The following is a 27,080-nucleotide window of genomic DNA, read 5'->3' as shown; positions in this document are numbered from 1 at the left end:
AGAAACTCAGCTAACTAACAATATGAACCATTTTTAGCTAAAAGAAACACAAGAGTAATACCAAGCCTTTGAATTAGCATGGAGCGGAAAAATGCTAACTAATGCTAACGGACTTTTGCACAGCACTCACGGTAGCAATGCGCTTACTACTTATCGTCACTGCACAAACAAGATATACGATTAAAGCTGAGACTCCACAGATTCCACACATGTAATGTCATCACTGTAGGACCCCGAATTGCGGAGCTATCAGCCAGAAAAGAGAAAGTAAACAACATCCGGTTTCAAAAATATTACAATAATTACATCTTACCTTTTTTGATTTGTGATCAAAAGTTGTGTCCACCGGAATAAAAACGCCGCTCAAGGTTAATCCAATGCCTTTGTGTCACGTATAATTTTTTACTGATAATCCACCATCATATTTATGGCAATATACTGCAGAGCTCTCAAGTCTCACGCATTTGGCGTGAGACACACGCATTTCACTCCATTCACACGCTCACACGCCACACCTTGTATTTCTCACGCAGAGATCTCTTTCCAGGGTACCGCCCACCAAGTTGCGCCGCAATTTTGTAAACAAATTAAGCTTGTTTGAGACGCGTGCACTCCACTAGCAACCCCCCCCCCCCCCCCCCCCGTTGACATTCGCGATACAGAGGGCTTCATACTCCACTAGCACCCCCCCCCTGTTGACATTCGCGGTACCGAGGGCTTCATGGGAACTTTGAGGGGAGCCAGAAGTTGCCAAAATCTCACTCTGAACTCTGTTCAAAACTTGAGAGCCCTCATACTGGGTATAAGGTTTTGCCGTCCAGGCTTGTAATTTCAGGTAGTGCTTTGTTTGCTTCTCTATTATATAGTTCTATGGTAATGTTTACGTGGATTTGGGAATTCCCCCTCGATTCTATTGGATATTTTGGTTAAGAAAAAGGTGTAAATCACCCAAATCGACCAATGGGTTCCAGAGATATGGTCCTGCGTAAAGTATGAAGAATGCAAGCCGGCGTAAGCACTTTACGCCGCAGACTTTACTTATTGTTTACTACGTAAGGAAGCAGGAATTGCAGGACCCAGAGCGCACGTAGCACAGAGCGGACAGCAGATAACGGAATTGCAGTTTTATTGCTTATAGATTATCAGAACATTTCAAAGGGGACACAGCCACATTGGATATTAACCTATGGATTAACTAAATCATCGTTTTTATCGTTTTAATGCCATTGAAGACCAGTTTAGACCAGACAAAGACAAAGGTAAGCCACGTTAACATTGTGTAGCTACCTAGCGCCACTTCTTTTGATTTAGGTTTTTGTTGATAACGTTGCAAGTGTGTATCTTTCAGTGTTGAGGTGGGCACCGTTAGATTATGTGTCTTTACGATCATAAACGATGTGTTGGATGTGCAGCTGGGATAAGTAATAAGGGAGCTAGGAGTGATTTCCGGTGCATAATAGGTTAGCATTTTTCGCTCGGGGCTAATCCAGAGGCTCACTGTTAGCATTGTGGGGCCTAAGAGGATAACAGAGTATGTTTTTTTAATTTAATTTAATTTACTTTTTTCACAACAGTTGTATTTGGATGGAATTAATACCTATAGTGATAATTCAAAGTAATACAATTATTTTTACAGTGAAAAAGGTCAAATGGAACCGATGGTTCCCAAATTATCCAGAGGTGAGTCCGCCTGGACTTTATTTTTCTAAACCTCTCTAAAAAGGTCAAATTTCACTTGTTTTTCATGAATCTTGATACAGGGTACTTATTATATGTTATAGTTTGGATTCCTAAAGCTTTTAGTCTACTAACCTATCATTCAAGGGTGGTTTTCACTATAAGTAATGTTGTTTTTTTTAGGCGCACATTATAATTTACATGTTTTTAATATGTTCCATCTGAATTTCGTTTAAAATAAAAACATCTAGATTGATTCTGACACGTCTATATCCAACTCACAGATGTAACCTTGCTTTGAGAGAAAATATTATTAATGTACCCCTTTTAGAAGTGAAGATATAGTCTTTGCTGTGTTCGTGGCATTTTGGAGCCTGAAACCTGAAAAACAGGCTCAGTGCTTAAGAGGTTAAGCAACCACCGGCCAATCCACGTGGCTCCATGGAAGGCTGGGCAGGCAGCAGCCAATCACTCTGCCCTCATCCAGCTGATACACACCAGCTGCGACAGCACACATAGTCCGCCCACCTGACAGCTAACCCCTTTTTATGAATGAAAACACACATTTGTCCCCACTTCTGCTTAAAATACATATACACACAGTAAATATAACGCATCATCATTTGACATGCAAAAATCCCATCCCTACTGGCGACATTTCCCCCCCCCCCCGATATTGGTGGTTGTCCCGACTACCCCTTAGACCTGGTACCTTTGTGGAGGCACCCCAAAATGTTGACGCTGCGACCTTCTCACAGGGCCTTGTCCTTCCCCTGGCACAAGCCCACCCTCCAATTGAGGCTCAGGGTCCAACTGAGCTGGGACCTGCTCTAGTTCCCTAAAGTGCTCTGGCTCAGGGACTAAGCCTGGTATGACTGGAGTAGGCTGGGAATCCCACCTAGCTACAGGGGCAAAAGGCAACAAGAATACAGGCTGTTTAGGCTGGGAATCAATTTCTTGAGGACACACCTGAGATTCAGTCCATAATCCTGCTGGGCAGGGACGCAGGTTGTTGCGGTGCATCGTCCGTATCGGTCCTTCATTCCCTTGGGGCCGGATACTATACACTGGATGGCCAGGCCGTACCTGTGAGACAACAACATAGGGAGAAGGCACCCAATGTGGTTCCAACTTGCCTCTGGCTCTCCGTCTAAAGTTCCTGATCAGCACCCTCCCTCCGGGCAACAAGGGGATAGCATGGGCCTTTTTATCATACCGTGCCTGGTCTCAGTTCTGCCTTTGCTTGGTATGAGCTCGTATCCGGCTATATGCTTCAAGCAGTGTCTGATGGTGTGTTCTCACCCAGCCATTAATTGTTCCCTTTTTCTGTGGGGGGACAACACCTACACACAGATCAACAGGCAGTCTGGCGTGACGGCCAAACAGTATAAAGTAGGGAGTCAATTTAGTGCTACAATGTACAGTGTTGTTGTAAGCCTGAACTAAAGCTGGCAGCTTTTCCCTCCACCGTACCTGCTCCTCTGCACCCAGTGTGCCCAATAATGACAGCAAAGTTCTGTTGAAACGCTCACAGGCCCCATTTCCCTGGGGATGGTATGGGGTAGTGCGGCTCTTTGTACAGCCATACAATTCACAGAGCTGTCGCATTACCTCAGACTCAAAGGCACCTCCTCGGTCCGTCAAGAACCGTTCTGGGCACCCGAAAGGCTGGATGAGAGCGGTCCACAAATGTCTCGCCGTCGTCTGGGCTGTCTGGTCCTTGGTGGGCACTGCCACAGCATACCTGGAAAACAGATCTGTCATAACCAGGATATACTGGTGCAGGGTATATGCAGGAATCCTGAAGTCAAATTTAATACCTTTTAAGACCTTTTTTAAGACCCTTTCCATACATTTTAAGACCTCATTCCAACTTTGAGTTCTAACCGGTTACATTGGCTACACACTTTACCTCACATTTACTATATTGATAGTAAGATAGCAAAACTAAACAGAGTGCAGACAGACTACTGAAGCCTCCTTTCCACATGAACTTCAACCTCTCTGTGAAGGTCAGGTTTAATGCAGTATGCTGCTTTTTTGCTTCTGTAGACTCTGTGTTCTTTCATTCCAGTAAAACTCCTCAGAAACCATTAGAAACCAGTATTTGACCAATAAACAAAACAATTGACAAAAACTTTGAACTATGAAATATGTTAAACTTTGGTGAGCTTCAGCGGGGTAATGCCATATAGGAGCACCCTCTCAAATACCCGGGGGTTAAATTGGGCTGGGGCTGTCCGGGGCTAAGCCCTGGCACATAGGACGATGCTCTGACGTCATCACCCTCACACATTTGTCATATGTTTACAAAAAAGGATATATATATGTTATGATTTTTTTCGTTCTTAATATAGACTATACACTCTAAGAAAAATCCGTAAAATGATGGCCAATGTGGTGTAAAATTTTACTGTTTAAGTACTGTAATCGACTTTTACATTACTTTTGCCGTTGAAAACAGCGTTGCCAGGTCTGCTTATTATAAGTTTCCCCCAAGATTTTATTTGAAAATAGCAGGTCTACAAGCTCACAACGCGTCGCGTCGCGGCACGTTGTGATCTGCTATTTTCTAATAGTTGCTGTATAGGTTTAAAGTGCTCATGTGGCCCACTTCACTTCTTTTGGGCTTATTTTCTCTAGACCTTGTGGCTTGTTTGTGTCCCTCACAGAATCTGGCAACACTGGTTGCGCATTGCATTGTGGGTGCTTTTGCACGGTAAAAAATATCTGTGGCCGCCATTACAGGAATCCCGCACTGAAAGTGAACCTGAAAGTCTGCTCGGTAGGTTGGTTCATTGTGTTTAATTTGGGAATGGAACCTCATTTCTTAATCAAAAAGGACATTTATGGTAAACATAACATTTGTGTTAATGTTAAATATTTGTTTTATTACGTGTACGTCTGGCAGGTAACTCTCTTCTAACTGGCCCCAGTTAGAATATAGTCCTTAAGCAGTATCCCCCCGTGCAAAAGTTGGCCAGTTCATTGAATTGATAGGTAAAGTTTGTATTTATGGTTAGTTTATTTTCGCAGGTTTGTGTGTTGTTGTTTTATTAGTATCTTTCCAACCTGGCTAACGTTAGCTTCCATTGGCACAGTGTTTTCCCCCCAAACACCGCGGTCAATACAGCTATAATAATATCATATCGACTAATATATATTCGATAGGCTTTGTTGACATTTGAAGGTGTGTGTGTTATGTTGTGGTTACATTTGGATTAAAAGTAGTATTGTAAAAGGCAGCGGGCTAATGTTAGCTTCCATTGGCACAATGTTTTCCCCCCAAACACTGCGGTCAATACAGCTATAATAGTATCATATCGACTAATATATATTCGATAGGCTTCGTTGACATTTGAAGGTGTGTGTGTTATGTTGTGGTTACATTTGGATTAAAAGTAGTATTGCAAAAGGCCGCGGGCTAACGTTAGCTTCCCGTTAGCTTCCATTGGTACAGTGTTTTCCCCCCAAACACTGCGGTCAATACAGCTATAATAGTATCATATCGACTAATATATATTCGATAGGCTTTGTTGACATTTGAAGGTGTGTGTGTGTTATGTTGTGGTTACATTTGGATTAAAAGTAGTATTGCAAAAGGCCGCGGGCTAACGTTAGCTTCCCGTTAGCTTCCATTGGTACAGTGTTTTCCGCCCAAACACTGCGGTCAATACAGCTATAATAGTATCATATCGACTAATATATATTCGATAGGCTTCGTTGACATTTGAAGGTGTGTGTGTTATGTTGTGGTTACATCTGGATTAAAAGTAGTATTGCAAAAGGACGCGGGCTAACGTTAGCTTCCCGTTAGCTTCCATTGGCACAGTGTTTTCCCCCCAAACACTGCGGTCAATACAGCTGCCAAAATCTGGACAAACTTAATGATTATTATCCACTTTCTTCTTACCAGAGAGGTGCGAGGTTGCTCATTCCTCTTAAACACATGCCAACATGGAGCTTGTGAAAGATGTGGTTAAGAAAGCCATACCATCGCTCAGTAGTGATAAGATGGATGCACTCATGGCTAGACTGGTGGAATTAGGAGTTCAATGTGAAGATGACCTGATCCTTGTGGATGCCCCGGACATTCAGGACACTCTGCCACTCATTCAGTGCAGAAGACTCGTTAAGGCTTTCCAAGGAGGTAAGTTTTTTTATTTGTAACCCTAATCTGCACAGTACTGAGGGGTGGACAACACCGACAAAATCAAATATCACCATTATGTATTTATGACTATGTAATGTTAACAGTTGGGTAAGTTCAGTTCATTCTTTAAAATCAGGAAAACACAACAGGTATCACAATATGATACCCAAAATCCTATTCAATAATCTCATATGATATATCAATATATTGCCCAACCCTGTATACTGTCTGTACAAATTCACAGACCCTTAAGGGTCCATTTGTACCCCTGGTGGTCTCCAACGGACATTGAAAACCAGTGTATTAATTAATTAGTAGCATCGGTGATGTGGTTAATTTATGGGGTATGTCATCCATAGATTCACAAGCTGCACCACAGTTCAGAAGCCCTGGCCCTGGCCCTACATCTACACCTCTGCCACAGAGTGATGATCTGTCCCCAACACCACCTGAAGCACCACCTGCCCATACCCCATCTGCCCACTCCCCATCCTGTGAGCCATATTCCATACCATGGCACAAAATGCCCTCAAAGCTCATGGATGTGTTGGGTGAAAATAAATGGGTAAAGTCGAAAGAAAGACTACAGATGGTTCGGATCGTTGTTGATGATTACCTCCATAAACACCCTGGAAGACCTGGTAGATCCAAGCTGATGGAAATCGCCAAGAACATTGTAGGACAATATCCTCTGTCTTTCAAACAGACAGAGCCCTTTGGAAATATGCCGTTTGCAAAAGATGGTTGTGGTCCTCTCTTTACCCAGCTAGAAAACAGAGTTGAAAATATTAAGAGAACATCAACCCCAGGAAAGAGGCGAGCAGAGGGTGGAGAGGGTGAAGTTCAGCGGAAGAAAAAGTCAAGAAATTCCGATCGTTATGGATGTGTGGAGTGGGATGTTGCTGTAAAGGGAACTGAGAGTAGAGCAGAACTGCTGTCAAAACGAAATGAATTGAAAAGTGCCTTCAAAACCCATGATCCTCAGGTAGGGCTCCAACCATCCATTATGTTCTTGTGTATGTATGGATTACTTTTTGATTGAGTAATTGAGAGGCTAATATTTGAGTTTGATTTATTTTTGGTATATCAATTCAAATTGGTTTTGTATAACTAACAAAAAATAACTGATCTACAAGTTCACAATGGGACTCGTTGTGCGCTTGTATATCAGCTATTTTCACCCGAAATTGATTTATCTGTATTTATATTGATCATTTGTTTTATTATTGATTGAATTTATTAGTTTGATTAACTGTTGCCTCATATCTTTAGGAGTCATCTGTTTCGAAAACTGATGGCTGAAACATATCCCATCCAGCGTGAAACCATCAACGACGGAACCAATGTAAAGGTCCTAAAGGAAGCGTGGCCATTTCTTTTTGAAGCTGCTCACCTGTTTGATCATGCATCTAGACTCCTTGGCTTTTCGTTACAAAACAAGCTGGCACAGGAGCTTTCCAAAAAAGAACCGGGCATCAACAACTTCCTTGACACCAAAGGGATGAAGATGGGTGAAGGTCCAGTACAGCTGATCTGTGGCATTGTGAGATACTTCAAGGAAAACCCTGATCACCTTTTCTGCAAAAATGAGGTACATTTTATGGATTTTAAACCCCACTTTGCGCTGCTGATAATATCGAAATTGGTAAACCATCTCTCCTGGAAACGAAGATAAAAAGAAATCAGTAAAATCCTTGATTTATTTTCCCGACCAGGAGAAAATCCCTCATATAATTATACACTTCCATCCCGGCAGAGCTCCTCTGTCTTGGAGGACCAAATGCTGTCCCCTAATAGAACAAGGTCTTGTAAGGACAGACTTTCCCCCCCTGACCGAAAAGGATTCTGATCCTAACATTAATCGATTATGTTTGTGTAAACAATATTTTTTTATAACTACTATTAACATTATTGTCTATGGTTGCCTCTGATACAGACGCTGGCAGATGGTCTATTTGCCTGCCTGACTGTGTGTTTGCGTACATTGGAAACATAAAATCAACACATTCATATGTGTATCTTTGTTGTTTTATTTTTCGAAAACAGTACTCCGCAGATGCTGAACTCAGCCTCCCCTGTACCCCATGCATCCTAATCAGAGGTTTGTAGTTGAATCATTTTTGCATCCCAGCAAGCTTGGAGATATGTTCTCCATTTGTTCTTAGGTTTACTGATGAGACGATTTGTTGTGATGAAAAGGTATAGAGTTGGTTGATTTTGTTTTGTAAATGGTGCTCAGAACTATGTTGATTAGGGCCAAAATCTTTAAATTTAAGTACACTTGTATGTAAAGTCTGACAAACTAAATGTAGAATACCTTTTCAAAGTATTTGTTGCTTGTTCTTACCATAACCTGTGTTTGGGCTGAGTATGGAAGATTTGGCACGTGTGTACGTTATTATTTTTTTAAATTACTAATACATATTGTTTTTGTGATCTATGTTTAAGGTGACCATCTATTCCAGATTGCTGTTGATCAGGAAGTTGTGAATGACCACATCACCTCCCCCATTGTGGCCCTGAGCTATGCTTTCTGCTTGTTTTATGTCTGCAACATTGAATATCCAAAGGAGATGTCTCTTACCCTGGAATTCATGCAAAGGTAAGCAGCTCATTGTTTTGAAATGTATAAGCTGGGGTATTCAAATTCTGAGACTGAGGGCTTCCCACCAGACAAAGCATGTAAAAAGGTATCCACTCATCGTCCCTTAGATTACTAGCATAGTTGTGCTCAATTCCAGGATGCTTATGGGATCATGATTATTAAATATAATATATATTATATGTTTTGATCCCATTGACACTCTACAATCGAGCCAAGATATTCATTGCTCTTTGACAGGGGTCTTCAATGTTGTTCAGTCCAAGGACCCCTTAGCTGAGAGAGATGAACCAGGGACCCAAATACTGCCTAAAATTGTATTGCAGATTCAACTTTTTCATAGAGTTCATAGACCTGTTTGACAGCACTATCACCAGTGTTGTGTAAAGTTTGTTTGCTTACACATGATCTTTTCTATTGTTTGTTTCATGTTAATGTGTATTATCAAACATATAATCACTTAAACCCTCAATACTTAATAAATGTTCCTATAACACAGGCAGCACATTTTGCAGCTTCCTGTTGAAGGCCCATGCTCTTTCATATAACTTCAGACTACACCAAGTACATAGAAAAGGTCTGCCCTAAGGCATTTGGCATTTATTAGGCTCTGACACTGGGTGATTGGGAAAACATGTACAATATTCCTAACAACTATCTCTGAGCTATCTCTTTAACCAAAGACACACATTTAGGCTATTCTATGTGAGCTGCTTTTGTGACTAATATAACAAAATCCATACCAGGATTCATGCCCCAATGTTAATACTTGTTGTGTAACGTGTACATTTGCACCGAGTGTCACAGTTACCACTCCACTCAACGTTTGACGCCTGTGCTCTTGTTGCAGATGAGCTTAGTGGTTGTGTCACACTTAAGATTGACTGAAATCTGACAAGTAGACTGCGATATTGAAAGTAGCAAATTTAGATGCAGTTTTAATGCAGTGGTTGTATGTGTGAAATCAAAATTGAGCAACTATGTTATCTATTTTGTGACTAAAATGTATATAGACTGTGTACAATCATAATCGATGCAAATAAATCAACCCTCTTTACCTTGGTTGCCTGTAAAGCTGCTGCAATGAAATCTGGACCTCCGTCTTTGTGCACTGGATCACAACTCGCCTATCGTGATTATGTGAATTGGTCTGCATTATGAGAATACAAACAAACATGATCCACCTATAGTATGTAGCCAATAACCAAAACCATTGTGGATTTAGTAACTCCTCCTGTCAAATGTTCACCTGTGCATTTAACAAACTATAACACCGCACACTGTCACCTCTAAATTGTATATGTATGTTTAACAAACACACAACTCCACGATAAATGTAGCAAATACCAAGACATTTTACATATAAAATATAGAGGCTGCTACAGTAGGCTGCTGTAGGCTATGTCACAGTGGTGATTATGACAGGAAAAGTCACTAAATACACTATATAGCCTAGTTTGTCAGCACAAAATAATAGTTTTGTTAATTCATATTGTAAAGGTGCATAATGTTTGTATTCTCAAATGCAAACCTATTACCACCACCGAGGAGTGGTGATCCAGAACGGGTTCAGAGGGACCAGAAAGAGGTCCCACTGTCATTGAAACAATCTTCCCGGACAGCACTGTTTACAACAGACTCGCCGGCCATTTTTGACGGCTCATGTAAATTATATATTTTTTTGTCACAAAATAGACCATTACTCATTGTTCATTAATTTTAGACATACATTTCAGATTAAAAGTTTGTTATCAATCGTCACAACTTCTTTCAGCACTCGTGACTACTAGCGACTACTACTAGCTGTGCTACTCATGCACTGAGTTAACGGTGCCCTGAGATCGTTCATTGCACGTACAGTATATCCACACAAGTCACAGGTGCACGGGTTATGCTGAGATTTCCAGTATAGTATGTTGGTGATGAGCAGACTTTAACAGCACGTTGTCTGAGTTGCTCAGCTTACAGGAGCAAAGTGTTATTGTAGTAGTAGTATTTTGCAACATTAGCTGTAGATGGAAACACACACACGGGCATGGTGGAGAAAACAAATGTATGCTATTTTAGACGGCTCCACTCCTGTAGAGCCACACTACAAGTAGTATCTCAGCTTTGTCTGCATGTTACTCTTTAGTTCAGTTTCATTCATTTAGTTGCATGTGCAGCTAAACATATTTCTGTTTCCTTAGAGTTTTCTTTGGAATGAATCCTGACCGAGGGTCCAAGGCTGAGATGAAGGGGAAGAAACAGCATCACATTCCTCCAAAACTGTCGAAGCTCGTGACTGAGCTGAAGGAATTTGACTGGCACATGTGAGCTTTCCTCAAAGCTCAAAACCGAACTTTTTGGACTGGACTTTTGGACTAAACATACCAACACACACACACTTAAAAAAAAAAAAAGTTTACTTTTTTTTAATTTGTCACTGCATGTTCTCCTACAGGTTGGGGCAGCGCCTGTCAGCGGGGAATGTTGAGTGGGAGGTGTAGGACGGAGTTGCTACATCCTCTTGGAGGGGGCTCCTCCTTCCTCACTGACAGGTGAGCCAGTAGGGTGCAACAGCAGTGGCAAACATTGGGAGGAATTTATAACTACTAATTTGATCTTGAGGCGCACATGTACACACAGCCCGACCTCTAACATCATGGTGTTAAGAAAAAGGTTATTGTTGCTGTTATTTTACATACTTGAATGTATGTTCATGTTAGGGTTTTACAATTGTATGGAAATGTCTTAAAAAAAAAACATTTGTATGGCACTCAGGTAGCGAGGGGTAAAATTATTGCCCACCACCACAGATTCTTTGGGTTCAAATCCCCCATGTTCGGGGGGAGGGAAGTTGGGAGGGTGATATTTGTCACTGCATGTTCTCCTACAGGTTGGGGCAGTGCCTGTCAGCGGGGAATGTTGAGTGGGAGGTGTAGGACGGAGTCGCTACATCCTCCTGGAGGGGGCTCCTCCTTCCTCACTGACAGGTGAGCCAGTAGGGTGCAACAGCAGTGGGAGAAAAGTTCAGTTTTTTCATTTCATCATTAAATGCACTTTATACATTAGCAAAAAGGAAATAAATGCACTTGTATGGAAAAAATGGTATACATTTTGTTCAATTTCTATATATTGTGCTTTATTCAGTTTGCTTGAAAGTGTAATGATTGTTATTTATTTAGTATTAGGATATATATATATTTTTTATCCCAAGATTTAAAAAAAAAGATATTGGGATTAACGGAAGTGTCTGTAAATAGTACATACTAAGGACTGTTAAAATACGGAATTGTCCGTATTAGGATTAACAGAAGTGTCCGTAAATATTACGGACAAAGTCTTGTTAATCTACAGAAATATCCGTTATAAGGTTGACAGAAGTGTCCGTATATGGTACAGACAAAGTCTTGTTAATCTACAGAAATATCCGTTAAAGGGTTGACGGAAGTGTCTGTAGAATAACGGACAATGTCCTGGCAGCAAATTACCAGCACTTTGTCCGTTTTTCAACGGATTTTTTTTTTACAGTGTATTTAGGGTCGATATGTGTTGACTTTACTTTAAAATAGCAGATCTCTGTGACCGGATATAGTTTGGCTTAGACCCCGGCCCCACGAGGACGCATACGCAAGCGCAAAAAAGGCTTCCGTTCACACGCATTCGATTCATTAACGTGTCCGTTCACACTAGACCGCTGGAAATGCTGGAAACGAGGCCTGTAAGTGGCGCTGCTGCCTCCCGAAATACACCAAAAGCAGTGAAGAAGACCCCGGAGCATGGTTGCCCTTCTGTTTATTCTCCGCGGTGGACGGCGTGTTCTCCTGCTGTATATCTCTCCGGTAGTCCACAGCAGATGAAAAACACCCACCTCACCGCCTCTTCCAAGGAACGAGGGGACCGTGCGGCAGTTTCCGTAAAAAAAATGTTCCGCCGGTCAACATGTCCGTTAAAGTTTAAATCTTCCGTACAAAATTAGAAAAGTGCCGGTCAGAGGTCTTCTTTGTTATTTATTGAGCTTTCAAACAAATTGATAACGACTCTGTTCTCTGTATAATAATATAAGAATATTTAATAAACGGTGCCTGCCTCTTTTCCTCCCCCTCTTCTGACAGCCCAGCAGCAGCAGGAGACGCGGGGAGAGGGAGGCGGGCTATTTCATCGTTATCAGAAAATGATCATATAGGGCTTACACACGGAGCCGTTGGACCCCCAGAGCGTTGCGTATGCCGGTCTACCCACCTTGGGACCCGTTACCGTAGTCGCTTAGTTTCCCCCCCCCCCCACAGAGCGGAGCAAGGCAACGAAACTTAAAATAATAAGCAGCATTTTACGGCGCGCGCTATGCATGAGGCCGCCTTGGGGGGTTTCCCGACATGTCGTTTCAGTAAATTAAAGGGTGTTTCACTGTTTCATGTTGTCGTTGCTGTGGACCTTCTTAATACCTTGGAAAATGCCGTTTAATATTTTTTAATAGCCTTAATTTTCGCTAAATTGATTTATCAACTTTTAATACTTTTTAAGACCCCGCGGACACCCTGTGGTGGGTGTCGGTTGGCCGTCCCAATGATAAATAGTCCAGGGCTACAACCTCCCATGGGTAACTGGATACAATGGGCTGAATAGGGGCCCTCACCTTGGGACCAGCCTTCCCTGTCACACATTGTGGGCATACTACTGTCCAGGACTTTATGTCCTTAGCCGTCCCCAGCCAGTAGAATCTGCGCTGCAGGATACTAGAGACCTTTTCGCTGTTGGCATGTCCAGCCGCTTTGTGGTAATCTTCCCACAGCTCCCAGGCATGTTGGGTTGGGACAATCAACTGGAAAGCCTGCTGGCCTGTGTCGGGTTCCTGAAAGCAGCGCCCCAAGATTCCGTCACAAAGTTCCAGCCGATCCCATGTCTGTAACCACCCGTGCACTTGGGGGAACTCAGACCGTCGCACCTGAGACACATTTAACCCTCGGTTTATCAATTGTCTCACCTTTTCCAACTCTGGGTCTCCCTGTTGACACTCCAGCCAAGACCCTGGATTACAGTCCTTTCCAGCTAGTGGATCATTCACTCTTAGACCTCCCTGAGCTCTGGACACGTTGTAGACTGCTTTGACATCTACTTCCCCTGGGAGCCGGGACAAGACATCTGCATTCCGGTTTTCCACACCGGGTCGATACTTGACTGAAAAGGTGAAGTTTGCCAGCTGGGCTGCCCACCTCTGTTCCATGGCCCCGAGGTTGGCTGTCCCCAGGTGTACCAGGGGATTGTTGTCTGTAAACACTGTGAATTCTGTGCCCCACAAGTAGTGTTTGAACTTCTCTGTGATTTCCCAAAATAGCGCCAGAAACTCTAACTTAAAAGAATCATAGTTCTGGTCATTCTTTTCTCTAGGGCTTAGACTAGGGCTGGCATATGCAATCACTCGTTCCCTCCCCTGCTGAACCTGTGATAGTACTGCACCCAGCCCATCCAAGCTGGCATCTGTATACAACAGGAAGGGTAATTTGAAATCTGCATAAGCCAACACAGGCGCCTTTAATAGAGCTCGCTTAAGTTCCTCAAACGCACCCTGGCACTCTTGAGACCACTTAACTGTTGTTGATTTAACCCCTACAGTACCCCGAAGCAGAAAATTCAGGGGAGCTGCCAGCCGGGAAAAGGCAGGGATGAATCGGTGGTAGTAGCCTGCAAAGCCCAAGAAAGAACGGACTTGAGTGACTGTCTTGGGGACCGGCCATTCCTGCACAACTGCAGTTTTTTCTGGGTCCGTGGCCACCCCTTTCTTACTGACCACATGTCCCAAGTACTTCAATTCCTTCTGGAACAGGTGACATTTGTGGGGCTGGAGCTTTAGGCCGTGCTGGCGTAGTCTCTCAAACACTTGTTCCAGGTGCTTAAGATGACTATCAAAGCAGGGAGAATACACAATGATATCATCCAGGTATATCAATAGAAAGTCATTTACTTGCCATCCCAAACAGCGTTGCATGAGCCGCTGGAATGTGGCTGGAGCATTGCACAGACCAAACGGCATCAGCTCAAACTGGAAGAGGCCCACTGGTGTTGTGAAGGCGGTTTTCTCCTGGTCTCGGGGGTCCACCGCAACCTGCCAGTAACCGCTAGCCAGATCCAGGGTGGAGTACCAAGCTGACTCCTTGAGGTGGGTGAGCGACTCTACGACTCTTCGCAAAGGAAAAGCATCTTTGTGAGTTATGGCATTAAGTTTCCAGTAATCTACACAAAAACGCCACGATCCATCCTTTTTCCTTACCAACACTACAGGTGCTGCCCAGGGGCTGGAACTTTCCCTTACAACCCCATTTTCCAACATATCTTCCAGTAGGGCTCATAACTCAGCATAGAGTGTTGGTGGAACTGGCCTGTGTCTCTGTCGGATTGGAGGTGCATCACCGGTAGGGATCTGATGCAAGACTGCACTTGTGTGGCCAAAATCATCTTCATTGGCTGCAAAAACCTTGGTCCACCTCCGAAGTAGATCACTTAAACGCTGCTGCTCGTTATGGTTGAGGTCCTCTCCCTGCAATGCCAGGGCCGGATGATCTGGAGGTACAGTAGCATTCGGGACTGGAGTGCTGCTTATACTCCTCACCTCTACCTCCACCGCAGATGGCCCCGTGTGGGTCAACACCAACTCCTCCTCGGTCTTCACAGCCTGAGGATCCACCTGGGACACTGTAGCCAGGGTACGACGCTGGGGGATCTCTATGGAGAAGGGATGGGGGTTACACACTCTTATCGGCACTCTTCCACTCCTTACCCAGCTCAGTGTCCTCGCTACCCGCCACTCCTGGTCATCATTCTGGAGATTTTCCACCATAACACAGCAGTCTGGGGTGCCAACTGCTTGGGGCACCTGGGTCCAGATAATCATTTCTGTCTCTGGGGGAACCAACATAGTGGACTGACGGGGCAGTTTGGCAACCCCCTGCAGTTCGGTGGGGGATCCAACACGGCCCACTCGTCGACAAACAGCAAAAGCCTTTCCCCAGGCTGTGCTGACCGCAAGTGGCAGTGTTGACCTGAAGGCCGCCTCTCCTTGGTGACCATCCTGGAAGATAGTTTGCCAACAGTCCCCAATCAAATTCATCCCCAATAAGGCACATTCCTGTTGCAGGCAGGAATCTTCAACCACCACCACACCCTTCCCCATTACCTTCACCCCATTGACCTCAAAGTCCAAAAGCGCAGATCCAATGTATGAGATTTGAAGCCCATTTGCCGCCTTCAGAGTGAGCCAGGGGATGTCTCTTCGGACCAATCTTTCCCCAAACTTCTCCTGAAACAGAGAATAACTGAACAGAGTGACTTACGAACCAGTGTCCAATATACAAGGAATATTTTCACCACTTATAATTACATCAATTACATAGGTACCAATAAATGCAGGCTTTGTTGAGGGTGTGGTCTGGGTCCCCTCCCCGGCAGCGACCGAGGGGACTAAAATCAGAAGGTCCAGAGCGTCGTCTGGAACAGAACCGGCGGGTGTGGCCCGCCTACCCACACTCTAAACAGATTGGCCGACCTTGAGGGTCCCACTGGAACTGAGTCCTGGCTGTGCCCGGGGGTGGTTGACGAGGCCTAGGCTGAAATGCGGGCCCTGCTTGTGGGTTTTGCCTCTGTGCAGTCGAGTCAACAGGCCCCAGAGAGAGGTTAGCAATTTGACCACGCATCTCTTCCATGAGAGACATGCCCAGTGTTAACATCTGGTCTTTAAGGTCCTGTTGGAGCTCTGCCCGCAGGGAGTCCCATAATGCCTGGCTGTCCTGGGCAGGTGGGGGTACTAAGGAACATGAAGGCATGGCAGCTGGTTGGGTTTGTGGAGGCCTGGGGGCATAAGTAGTGGTGGTCTAAAGGATAGTGAGATGGGCTGACGTTCGGAAGGTTGTGACTCATTGATTGGCAGCAGCCAATCACGCTGCCCTCATCCAGCTGATTCACACCAACTGCGACAACACGCATACTCCGCCCACCTGACAGCTAACCCCTTTTTATGAATGGAAACACACATTTGTCCCCACTTCTGCTTAAAATACATATACAGACAGTAAATATAACGCATCATCATTCAACATACAAAAATCCCATCCCTACTGGCGACATATACAACTCAAAATGTGTCTTCGGGTTAATGCGACTGATTTCGATAGAGCAGGTCACATTTAAGGCCTGGTCGTAGGAGATCCCAAACACATAATGTGCTTTAAAAAGTTCATCAAAACTGACAGGGAAGACTTGGCCTTGCAGGGAAGGAGCTCACCATCCAACACAATGTAGTACTCATGGAGCTGTGGTCCCAACTGCTAGGATGTAGGGTTGCCTCCACTGGACCAGAGTACTCCTGAAGGCTGGAGATGACTGTAAGATAACAATAAACAAAAATATAAGTACACTGTACATCATATTTGGCTGGATGGGTCAGACACTGACAAAAACATTTGATAGCAAATCAGATCAGCTCGGCCATTACCATGAACAGAAGTCAAATGTAACATAGACATTCATGCAGCAGTAATATAAAACCTAAAAGCATCCCAAATAAAGTAAAACACTGACAGGAACAATTTCAATGCACAATGAGTGCTTTTACTTATACTTAAAGTACATTTAGCTGATTGTAATCGCATACTTTTACTTAAGTCAGGTTTTAAGTGCAGGCCTTTTACTTATAGTATATTGACAGGGTGGTATTTGTACTTTTACTTAACCTAAATCATATGAAACTTCCTCCACAACTGGAATTGGTCAATTGCACATGTACACAGGGTTCGTACGGGTGCTTGAAATCCTTGAAAATGCTTGAATCTTTACGAGGTGTTTTCATGACTTGAAAAGTGCTTGAATTTTGGGAATGGTGCTTGGATTTGAGATAAAGTGCTTGAAATTGTAAATGCTTTACTTTTACAATAAATTGCTGTCTGACTGAATAGTTCGGTTTTTAGATTAAAAGAAAATAAAGAAGTCGGAGCGAGCTTAGTTGCTTCGCTTCTACATAAAACAGCTCCGCTCAGGCCTTCCCGCGCTATGCGCGCGACCTGCAAGTGTTTTATTTTGTGTGACCTGGACATTCTAATGAGAGAATAACAGTATGCCAGGAGGTTGCCGTTTTAACGAGCGTTGGCTATCCGAAAAGAAATACAAGCTGTGGCTAAAACGAGGATCAACCCAACGATTCACCTTCTGCACAGTTTGCCACAAAGAATTTAAAGAATTTCAATTATTCGCGATGGGAGAGTCTGCGCTGACGAGCCATATGAAAGGTAAGCCGTAGTAGAGCATTTTGGATTAGGCTAACGTTGCATGTTATGTTTGTTTAAGCTAGTGTTAGAAATTAAAATCAATGTTTTGATGGTATAATGTAGCTTAAACATACCGTCAGTTTAAACGCTCTTTTATACTGAAAAAACTGAAATTCTTGTGCACAAGCAGTTAAGCTTTTATTCTGAAAATCCTTCATCTACGGTTAGCATTTAGCATGTGGCTAATTTAAGAATTCCTAAAGAGGTGAATTGAGAAGCGAAATGACGTGGTGTGGTGAAAACCGAAACCTACTGATTTAACACTACAACGATAGATGTCGAGATACTACCATGTTGAATATTAAATGAAAGTACAGTTTATTTGAATACATTATTGTTTACAGACGAGAGTAGCATGTGACAACATCCGGAATGGCCGGAAACCAAACGAGCCGAGAAGTATTGTTTAGAGTATTGATTACAGCGTTTAGAATGTGTTAAATGAAAAGTGATGAAAGAGAATATGAGGAGAAACGGCGTGTTAAGCATATATTGAATGTGAAAAGAACCTATCCTCTGTTTAAATGCAATAACGGACATTGGAGACGAGGTGAGCCGGCTGGCGGGGAGGAGCCAGCAGAGGATATATAACAGCGCCGGAGGAGAGATCCATTATCTTCTCTTCTTGCTCAGGAGAGCCAGATCACAGCTGTTTTCTGCCGGAACAATATTCTGTCTGTAACACTACCGCGCCTTTTTTAATTAAAGTATCCCATTTGAATCTTTTCAGAGACTCCATTTAGTCTCATTTTAAAGCTTCTCTCCTGGACGCGAGAATAAAGAACATATTTAACAATTGGCGAGCTAGCCGGGATCTCGCAAAACCGGGAGAGACTACAGCGGGCTGCTTGCTGGACCTGCTGGCATCCGTTCAACACACAGAGAGCTCAAATCAACTAGGTAAGGAGAAACCTGTTATATCGAATTCTTCAATAGTTAATGTAGGACAATGTTAGTTCTGTGTGTTTGACGGCGGCCAGCGGATCCTGAAAATAGCTGTGCAATTTAAGTTAAAACAAGCCTAAATTGATAAACATTGGTATCCTACCACGTGGCGTTGCTTTGTTACAGGCAGGGTGAGTTCAATTTCTTTTTTTCTATTTAACCCTGCATGCTATTCGTTTGTCTGTTATTACATGTCGGCTAGAGGCCAATCACTATATGTGTCTTTTGTTGCGTTTTACGTTTTACGTGAATGGTTTTAGGCCATTAAGCAGTCGGGACTGCTTGAGGCAAAGACACAGCCAAAGTTTGAAGCTAAGGTTATTGGAGTGAGTGTTTTGTGTAACAACAGTGTGAGGCTGTTTTAAAAAAGTCCTTTTTCAAGGAAAAGGCCTGAGGAGTTTGAAGCTTTCAGTGGTTACTTTATTTCTGTTTTTCAAGACATTGCGTTGTGGATTACGGCAGGAAGTGCGACATTCGTGCGTTAGATAGACGATATTCTTCTGATTGTGTTTGGATAGCGTCCTATTTGTCCCATAAATAGCGTGTTTAAACAGAAGAGATGACCATACTTGCTCTTAAAGTCAAAACATTTACGTACATGGGTAGAGGGCTATGACGTAAGGGTATGAGGCCCATTTATCATTGTAAACTAAATAGAAATGTTATTTTAAACTACAGTGTTGTGTGTTGAATTTACTAGACAAAATATCACCTCACCAATTTCAACTCCAGGTGTTTTCTCAAATCCCTTTGTTCTTCAGGTCAAAGGTTGGAAAACCAGTTGCCATCTTGTCTTGACCTCATGTTCACGGTGAGCCACACGGCAGTCGCCATTTCATGAAATGCTAATTGAAGTACTCTGTTTGCTTTAACACACTGAGGCTAGGCATTCCATCTTCTAAAGAACATCATACTTCTTGTTAGAGTTAGAACTATTGGAAGTACTTCTGCTGGTAAATGTGTATTGGCGGTTTTGTGAATATTCTTCTTTGCAAATGTGTTTTGGCGGTTATGTGCTGTGTTGTTTAACCATAGTGTAATGTTCTTCCTATTTTAAAGATATTTTTGAGGAAACTAAGTTTCTCCTTGTTAAAAACGAGTCAGTTTTGAAACAGCTATTCCCTAGTGGATTAAGCTGGAATTTAAAATAGCGCACTCTGGTGGTAGTACAGAATTATTACCCAAATAGCGGAAACACCATAACATTGTGAATTTGAACCAAATTCATATTTCAAAGTCAAAACCATACACGGTACAACTTTATTTTAACATTTCATATTTTAATTTTGCATATTTTTTATATATTAATTAACTTTATTAATATTTTACCTTAAACTTAAAAAAAAAAAAAATCTATAAAAATAATAAAACCTTGAGCAAGAAAAAAAAAAAAAAAAGTTAAAGTTCGGACAAACAGCAACGAAGGTGCTAGTCAGAAGATTAGTGCTTCATCTTTGATAAGTTCATAAATAATTAGAGAACATGTCACCAAAACAAACTAAGTTGAGACTAGACGCAGGGCCAGGCTCAACTGCAGATATCAAGGAAAGGGTAAAAATCAGATCCGATGCTTTAACAGTTTCAAGTAAAACACAGAGGACATGGAACCAAATAGAGAAACTGTTAGAACAGTGGCAAACGAGAGGATTGATTCCAGCAGATGATCAACCTGGACCAACGGAAGCCCATAGAAAAGCTGTAGTTGAACATGAGAATGCTGAATATCTACAACAGGAAAACGCATGGATCAAAGCCGGACAACCCTCTTGGTATGGACCTGTAAACATTGCTATGAACAGAGCTGAAAAAAGAAAAGCTATGGTTGCAAGTCTGGTATTCCATCTGGAAGATGCCAGCCAAGGATTGACAAACAGCTTACATGTGGAAGAACTCGGCAGAATAATGGAAAAGGAACTCAACAGAGGAATGGAAGAGAGACGAAAGGCAGTTGAAGCCCATAATGACATTATTGAAGAGAGACGAAAGTCAGTTGAAGCCCATAATGACATTGTTGCAGAAAGACAAAGGGAGGAAGATAAAAACCAACAACTTCTGGCGGAAAGACGACAAGAAGATGTAAGATTCCAGGACATGATGGCAGATAGACAACGGAGAGAACAAGAAGAACGAAGAACCGGTGCATATACCTCCATGCCATTGATAGCGGCTGGAAGAGGAGGATTTCAATACAAATCATGGACTCACAGGGACATGGAAGCATTAGTGTCAAAGCTACCTCCATTCACGAAAGGAGGTCAGAAGTGGGTGAATGATCTGAAGAGATACACAGCCCAGGACCACCTGTGCTTGGGAGACATGAGGGCCCTGCTCGGACGGATTGAAAGACGACTTGAAGTGAGAGCAATAGATTCCGAGGCCAATTGCACAAATGACCCAGATGACACTCCATTCAACTACATCAGGTCGAATTATTGGGCTGCTATTCGTCACATCTACCCAACAACACGGAGTTTACATGCCCTCAACAGCCTGAGAAAAGAACCGGGGGAAGACATGTATGCCTTCCTGAAGAGATGTGAAGGAGTGTGGGAGGACTCCACTGGAGAACGACATGACGTTTCACCGTCTGTCGTAATGCTGTGGAAGAACGCGGTCATTAACGCCCTTCCCCAATCAGTGCAGGCAAGCCTGGGAGATGTGGTGGCATTAGACGCTATACCCATTGAAGAATGGAGACAACATCTCATTTACCATGATATGAAATACCAAGCAACCCAGAGATGTCAAAGACGTACAGAATTTCCAAACATGAACCAAATGCCGCAGACAGCCTGGTATCAACCACAACATTGAGGAAGCTTAGAGGACCAGACCATCAGGTGATGCATCTTCAGCACTAGAGTATTTGGAAATCCAGCTACATAGAGCCACATATGTCACCACAGGAGGGAGAGGTTGAATGTTATTTAAAAGATAGTGAGTAGAATATTGCATTTACACAGAGCATCCACAGATTAGAAGTAGCAGAGTAGAACATTTAGCAGACTATTTTTGTAATTGTGAGAAGGAAAATACATTACGAGTGATGTTGTTCCCCCACACAGAAAACTATTGTGTCCACACAACTAGTGAGGTCAAGAAGACGGGCTTCCACCCAAAATATGCAAGGGGGGGCGATACACCTGACGTGAAGCTGTCCAGACCTGAAAACAGAAACTCGATTCTGTGGTGGTGAAGTCTGGCTACAAAGGGAGGTGTCCGATAGGGTCGCTTGTCTCAAACCAGTGAAGAAGTCAACAAGAACCCAGCTGAACTAGAGAGTGACTGTTAGCGGGAGAACAGTGACGGAGCGACGGAGACTGGCCCAACATTTTCCAGCCAGTACATAGATGGACCCCGTCAGAAGACCGGGGCTGTGTTTAAAGGGGAACTTCATTTATTGTTAGCCAGAAGTGCAGTTTTTAATCAAACAATTATTTGATTTATGGAGTCAGATTACATTTTTCTCATAAACACAATTTTATAATCGGTCTGAAGTATCTGTTTTAAGGCGTGAGCTGCAGATTAAATAACATAACACTGATTGAGAGCTTGGATGAAGAAGTTGTAGGGTTTTTACAACAGTTTCAAGAATCAGTCTTTATTTATTTATTCTTGAGTAACTTTACTGATTTATAGTGTAGTGTGTAAGGCAATATCTCATTTGAGTGAGGGGCACCAGCCTTTCATGCAGGTCACTCTCTGAGAGAATAGTTCATATTTTCCCTCCAGTTTGGAGAAATATTATTTTATCATATGTTAGTTCAGCAGTGTCAACCAATCCTCTAATCCTAGAATTATTGAGACGCATTAGCGACACCAGGGGTATTGTTTTTCGCAGCAACGATGATGCATAATACCATTACAAAAGCCATTATTGAAACAAGTAAACTATTAGAAGTGCTAATTGCTGATTTTTTTTTTTTAGTGAATATGCATTTATACCATCAGAAAACCATAAATCATACGATATTTTTGTACCCCTTGTGGGTACACGGAGAAGTTATATTTATTTAATGCAACGTTATGGGTTTTACATGTCCTGTTCAGAATAGGGTAATCATTGCAATATTAATTGAGCATTTTATGCTCAAAGGAGGGAGTGTCATGATTATACAGATATGTTGATTTCAGTGACGTAGTTAATAAATAATAACATGTAGTCAACAAGAGGTATGCCGAAGCTCGGGCCTTCTCCAAGGAGGGAGTGGTCCAGTTTTAGATATTAGACAAATAGAAGTGGATGAATATGTCAGAACTCTGAGTAATATTATGCAAGTTTTGTCTACACAGCAGGCTAGGAAAACTACAGAGATACCAGACGAGACATCAGAAGAGACTCCTGTTCGGCCAGGTGATTGGGTGAGGGTGAAAGTTCACAAAAGACAGTGGGCTGATCCCCGGTGGACGGAAGCGTGAAAAGTTGTAACGAACTTCAAACGCGCTCCGGTTTAAAGGTAAAGAAAAAGGAGCAAATTGACACCACCTCACACATTGTCACCCTTCACTGGCAACTTCCAGAACATTATTGGGAGTTAGGACTGATTTGGCAGAGCTGGAACAAAACAATAAATAGAAATAAGATAAAGATAGAAACAGCTCAAAAGACAAATTGTCTATAGATTTTTATAGATTGTACATTAATGTGAAAACTTATTTTTTGTTTTACATCTGTAAAAAGAGTCCAATTTGTTATGTTATTTTTGTACTCATTATTTAAATTCTGTAACGGACACAACCAGGGATAAAATAGAGATGATGACAAGAACAAAGCCAAACCAATTGTGGGGTCCCCTAGGGATAAGAGTCAGAATAGCATTGTTGATTGTGCTCATTACACTTGGCACTTTTCTGGTTGGAAGGGGAGTACAATATTATGTAAGACATGGATCCATTAGTTCACTCATAGAATGCCCACATCACTAACAAGACTCCAGCTGGGTTTCAGAGACTTTCACTTATCCCCAGAGCCAAAAGATCAGCTGAGCAACAAGAGGAGGAGTTAGAAATACTCTGTCCCAAACAAGAGGCGGTTATAATCAAGATGATTCACCCCCTTATATGCAGTTCTTGTATCAAATGATGAGATGGGTTTAAGTGATTGGGATATGTAAGTGATGGGGATTTACAGATTAGGGGAATCTCTAAATACACTGGATCCATGTTTTAGTCCGTACCAGAAACACCCCCTGTTAAGCTATGAACAACCGATCGGTGACCTGAGCACAATTATTGAAAATGATTGTTAGACACAGGCTACTAACCCACAAGTACAGCTTTGTACGTACAAACTCTATGAACAAGATTCCCCAGCAGATAGTGGCGACATTGCAGATATGTCCAGTCACAAAAGTTACTACGGTTCGAAATAACAGTGAGATTTAAAGTGATGGAGAAAATATGGAGACGTTCTTTTATAGTGTGTGAAATATGTGGTGCTTGAAACATGTAGGTATTTAAATTTATAGAAGAAAATGGTTTCCTGAAAGAGTTAATTGGAATAAACATGTTACAGTGGGTGAAGGCAATGTTTAGGGATATGGTAAAATTATTAGTAGACATGAATTGTGTTTAGATGACATTTAACAACTAAGATGGATAGTAAGATTAGGAAAATAGAGTGGAAAAGGTTGGATTTATTTTACCTCAGTGTGTTAGAATTAACTATAGATAATGCGTCCCGAGATCTCTCTCTCTCTCTCTCCACCTGTCAGAACGCTACGACCCCATCGTCCAAGCAGACAAAAGACCTCACCACGGAAGACTCCTCCTCCTCCTCCTCCATAGAACAGACAGAGAACCAGAGCTGAACCAACAACTCCAACGCTGCATCCAGAACTATCTCCACCTGAGGCATCCAGAACCAAAACCAGGTGACATAAAAAGGCACACTCTCATCGGTCCCCCACAGGACATGAAGTTCCAAGCTGAGCCACATGATTTGGGCACAAGAGCAGAGTGTGGGACATGAGAGCGGAATACGCCCTCCAAGCAACCAGTAGAGACTGTAAAGGAGGAGATGAAAAGCAAAGCAGATGGGACACTGAAAAGAGTTACAGCGGAAGGATCCAAGAGCAGATGGACTGAGGAGAAGGTGGACGGAGGAGAGGAAAGAACGGAGGAGTTGGCATGGTCCGGCAGAATGTGAGGGGGTCGTGGCTTGACAACCAGAGGGGGAGAGAAGGAAAACGGGAGTTTGTGAGTTTACACATAAACACACTTATTCACCAACGAGAAATACGTAAAGAAAAAGATTTATTAGCCATGAATTAATCAATTGGTGAATTTATAAAGAAAAAAGAGGAAACTATTAAATAACCCTAAAAACACACTGAGGGTAGAACATATTATTCAATCTTTTCATCATATGAACAAATTATTCTTTAAGAGTTTTTTATTCATGTGTGAATTTGGGGAAGATTTAATTTGTTACAGTATAGACCTACAGTTTAAAGGAATGGTTTTAGTAACCACTCTATAAAAGCAGACAAATCTTTATTTGTATGGAAAATGTTAAAGGTAGAGCTAGTACCAAGCCAAAGATGGTATTCCAATCTAGAGTATTGATTTCTCCATTGTAGCATGGTTATTACCTCAAGAGGGAAGATTAAGGTGGAAATAACATTTGTTTTTCGTCCAAGATGTAGAGTTTTAAAATGACACTGGGCAAAGAGCGAAAGCAAAGTTTAATTTTTTTTTAAAACTAATGTAGTTGGGAGCAATACATGCATGGCCTTGTATCACTCATTGTGATGGTGCATATTTGTGACAACAAACATCGTTTAGGGAGAAGGGGTCGCTCAACCCACCCTGCAGATGTTTTAAATCTTACTTGCAGCTTCAGAGGGAGCGCACGGCACCAGAGTATGAGTTTTAAAAGACAAGCGCCACCAGCTCCTAATGGTCATCCATTCACCAGATGACCTGACATTTAGAGATGTTATTTAAAGGAGAAACATATCTGCCATTAATGTAAATTCCTGAATTAAACTACAAACCATTAATGAAATGACTTCTGTTTTTAAAATCCTTGTTAAAGGAGGGAGTAATTATCACATGCTCGGGCACCCAAGGTTCCACACACTGTAAAAGGGGTTAGCATAGCTATTTAAGTAGACCAGAATTGAAAATGAATTAGTATAATGAGTTATTGATATTCCACAAGTTTTCACACCATTTCAGGGACTTTATCACTGCATTAGAACAGACCACCCAAAGGTACTGAGTAGGAACTTTTAAGTGATGAAACTCTACAACTGTTGTAACTGACCAAAATCTTCTCCCAGAAATGACTGTCTAGAATGCCGTACCCCAGAGTAGAACGTACAACGGCCCCTTCTAGAGAACATATTACTTTCATACCTTAAATGGTATGAAAGGAGGGAGGGTAAATTTCTCAGGAGACAGTTACAAATGCTAGCAGAACAAGACGACCCACCCCGTATACAGATGTGGATGACAATGATGAGTTAGTTTAAATGATATGGATGTTCGGAGATGAGAATCCATGTCAATTTACTTTACACTATTCCAAGATAGTTTATTTTTATTTTTCAATTTACTTTGCCAATCCAAGATATTTTATTTTATTCTTTATACTATTCTAATATGGTGGATCTCATGTTGTAAAAATCATTGCTATTCTAAAATGGTTTGTTTCTTTTCACTTTGTAAAAACAAGTGCCTTAACACTGAGCGTGGTATGAGAACGGTTTCTGTGAAAGGAGGGACGAAGAAATGTTCTGATACCAAGCCATTGCTGCTATTTTGAAGAATGATATTTAATGTAAACACTAGAAGTTATGCACAAGGGAAAACTTTTATGTTTGAACACAGACAAGAATTTATTTTGTATTTTTGTAAAGCCGGCTGTAAAACCATTCCATTTGATTGTATGTTTGTTAATATGAGATATGTAATATGCAAAGTTCAGATGAAGAACTCATTGATTTCAGTATTAAACACACCTTTTAGGTGTGTAAGGAGGGACTGTTAGAAATGAAAATCAATGTTTTGATGGTATAATGTAGCTTAAACATACCGTCAGTTTAAACGCTCTTTTATACTGAAAAACCAGAAATTCTTGTGCACAAGCAGTTAAGCTTTTATTCTGAAAATCCTTCATCTACGGTTAGCATTTAGCATGTGGCTAATTTACGAATTCCTAAAGAGGTGAATTGAGAAGCGAAATGACGTGGTGTGGTGAAAACCGAAACCTACTGATTTAACACTACAACGATAGATGTCGAGATACTACCATGTTGAATATTAAATGAAAGTACAGTTTATTTGAATACATTATTGTTTACAGACGAGAGTAGCATGTGACAACATCCGGAATGACCGGAAACCAAACGAGCCGAGAAGTATTGTTTAGAGTATTGATTACAGCGTTTAGAATGTGTTA

The 27,080-nt window shown here is 42.1% G+C and overlaps 2 protein-coding genes across 2 annotated transcripts in view; one reads left to right on the top strand and one right to left on the bottom strand.

Moving 5' to 3' along the window:
- Nucleotides 1-641: 641 nt before the first annotated feature.
- Nucleotides 642-27,080, bottom strand: part of LOC307035770 (uncharacterized protein) — a 30,185-nt gene continuing 3,746 nt past the window's right edge. The window contains exons 2-5 of the mRNA XM_079675462.1: nucleotides 16,690-16,787; nucleotides 15,586-15,708; nucleotides 15,190-15,480; nucleotides 642-3,421 (exon numbers count right to left, since the gene is read on the bottom strand). Of these exons, the coding sequence (XP_079531588.1) occupies nucleotides 3,296-3,421; nucleotides 15,190-15,480; nucleotides 15,586-15,708; nucleotides 16,690-16,713 (564 nt within the window). The 5' untranslated portion in view covers nucleotides 16,714-16,787 and the 3' untranslated portion in view covers nucleotides 642-3,295. The remainder of the gene's footprint in view (nucleotides 3,422-15,189; nucleotides 15,481-15,585; nucleotides 15,709-16,689; nucleotides 16,788-27,080) is intronic.
- Nucleotides 5,208-11,225, top strand: LOC307035769 (uncharacterized protein). The gene is made up of 6 exons (XM_079675461.1): nucleotides 5,208-5,827; nucleotides 6,190-6,815; nucleotides 7,103-7,421; nucleotides 7,877-7,931; nucleotides 8,279-8,432; nucleotides 10,622-11,225. Exons 2-6 carry the CDS (start codon nucleotides 6,805-6,807, stop codon nucleotides 10,746-10,748), a joined length of 666 nt encoding a protein of 221 aa, XP_079531587.1. The 5' UTR covers nucleotides 5,208-5,827; nucleotides 6,190-6,804; the 3' UTR covers nucleotides 10,749-11,225.

This window comes from Notothenia rossii (genome assembly GCF_949606895.1).
Source record: "Notothenia rossii genome assembly, chromosome: 4".
Lineage (NCBI taxonomy): Eukaryota > Metazoa > Chordata > Actinopteri > Perciformes > Nototheniidae > Notothenia > Notothenia rossii.
This window is presented reverse-complemented; position numbering and strand designations above follow the sequence as displayed.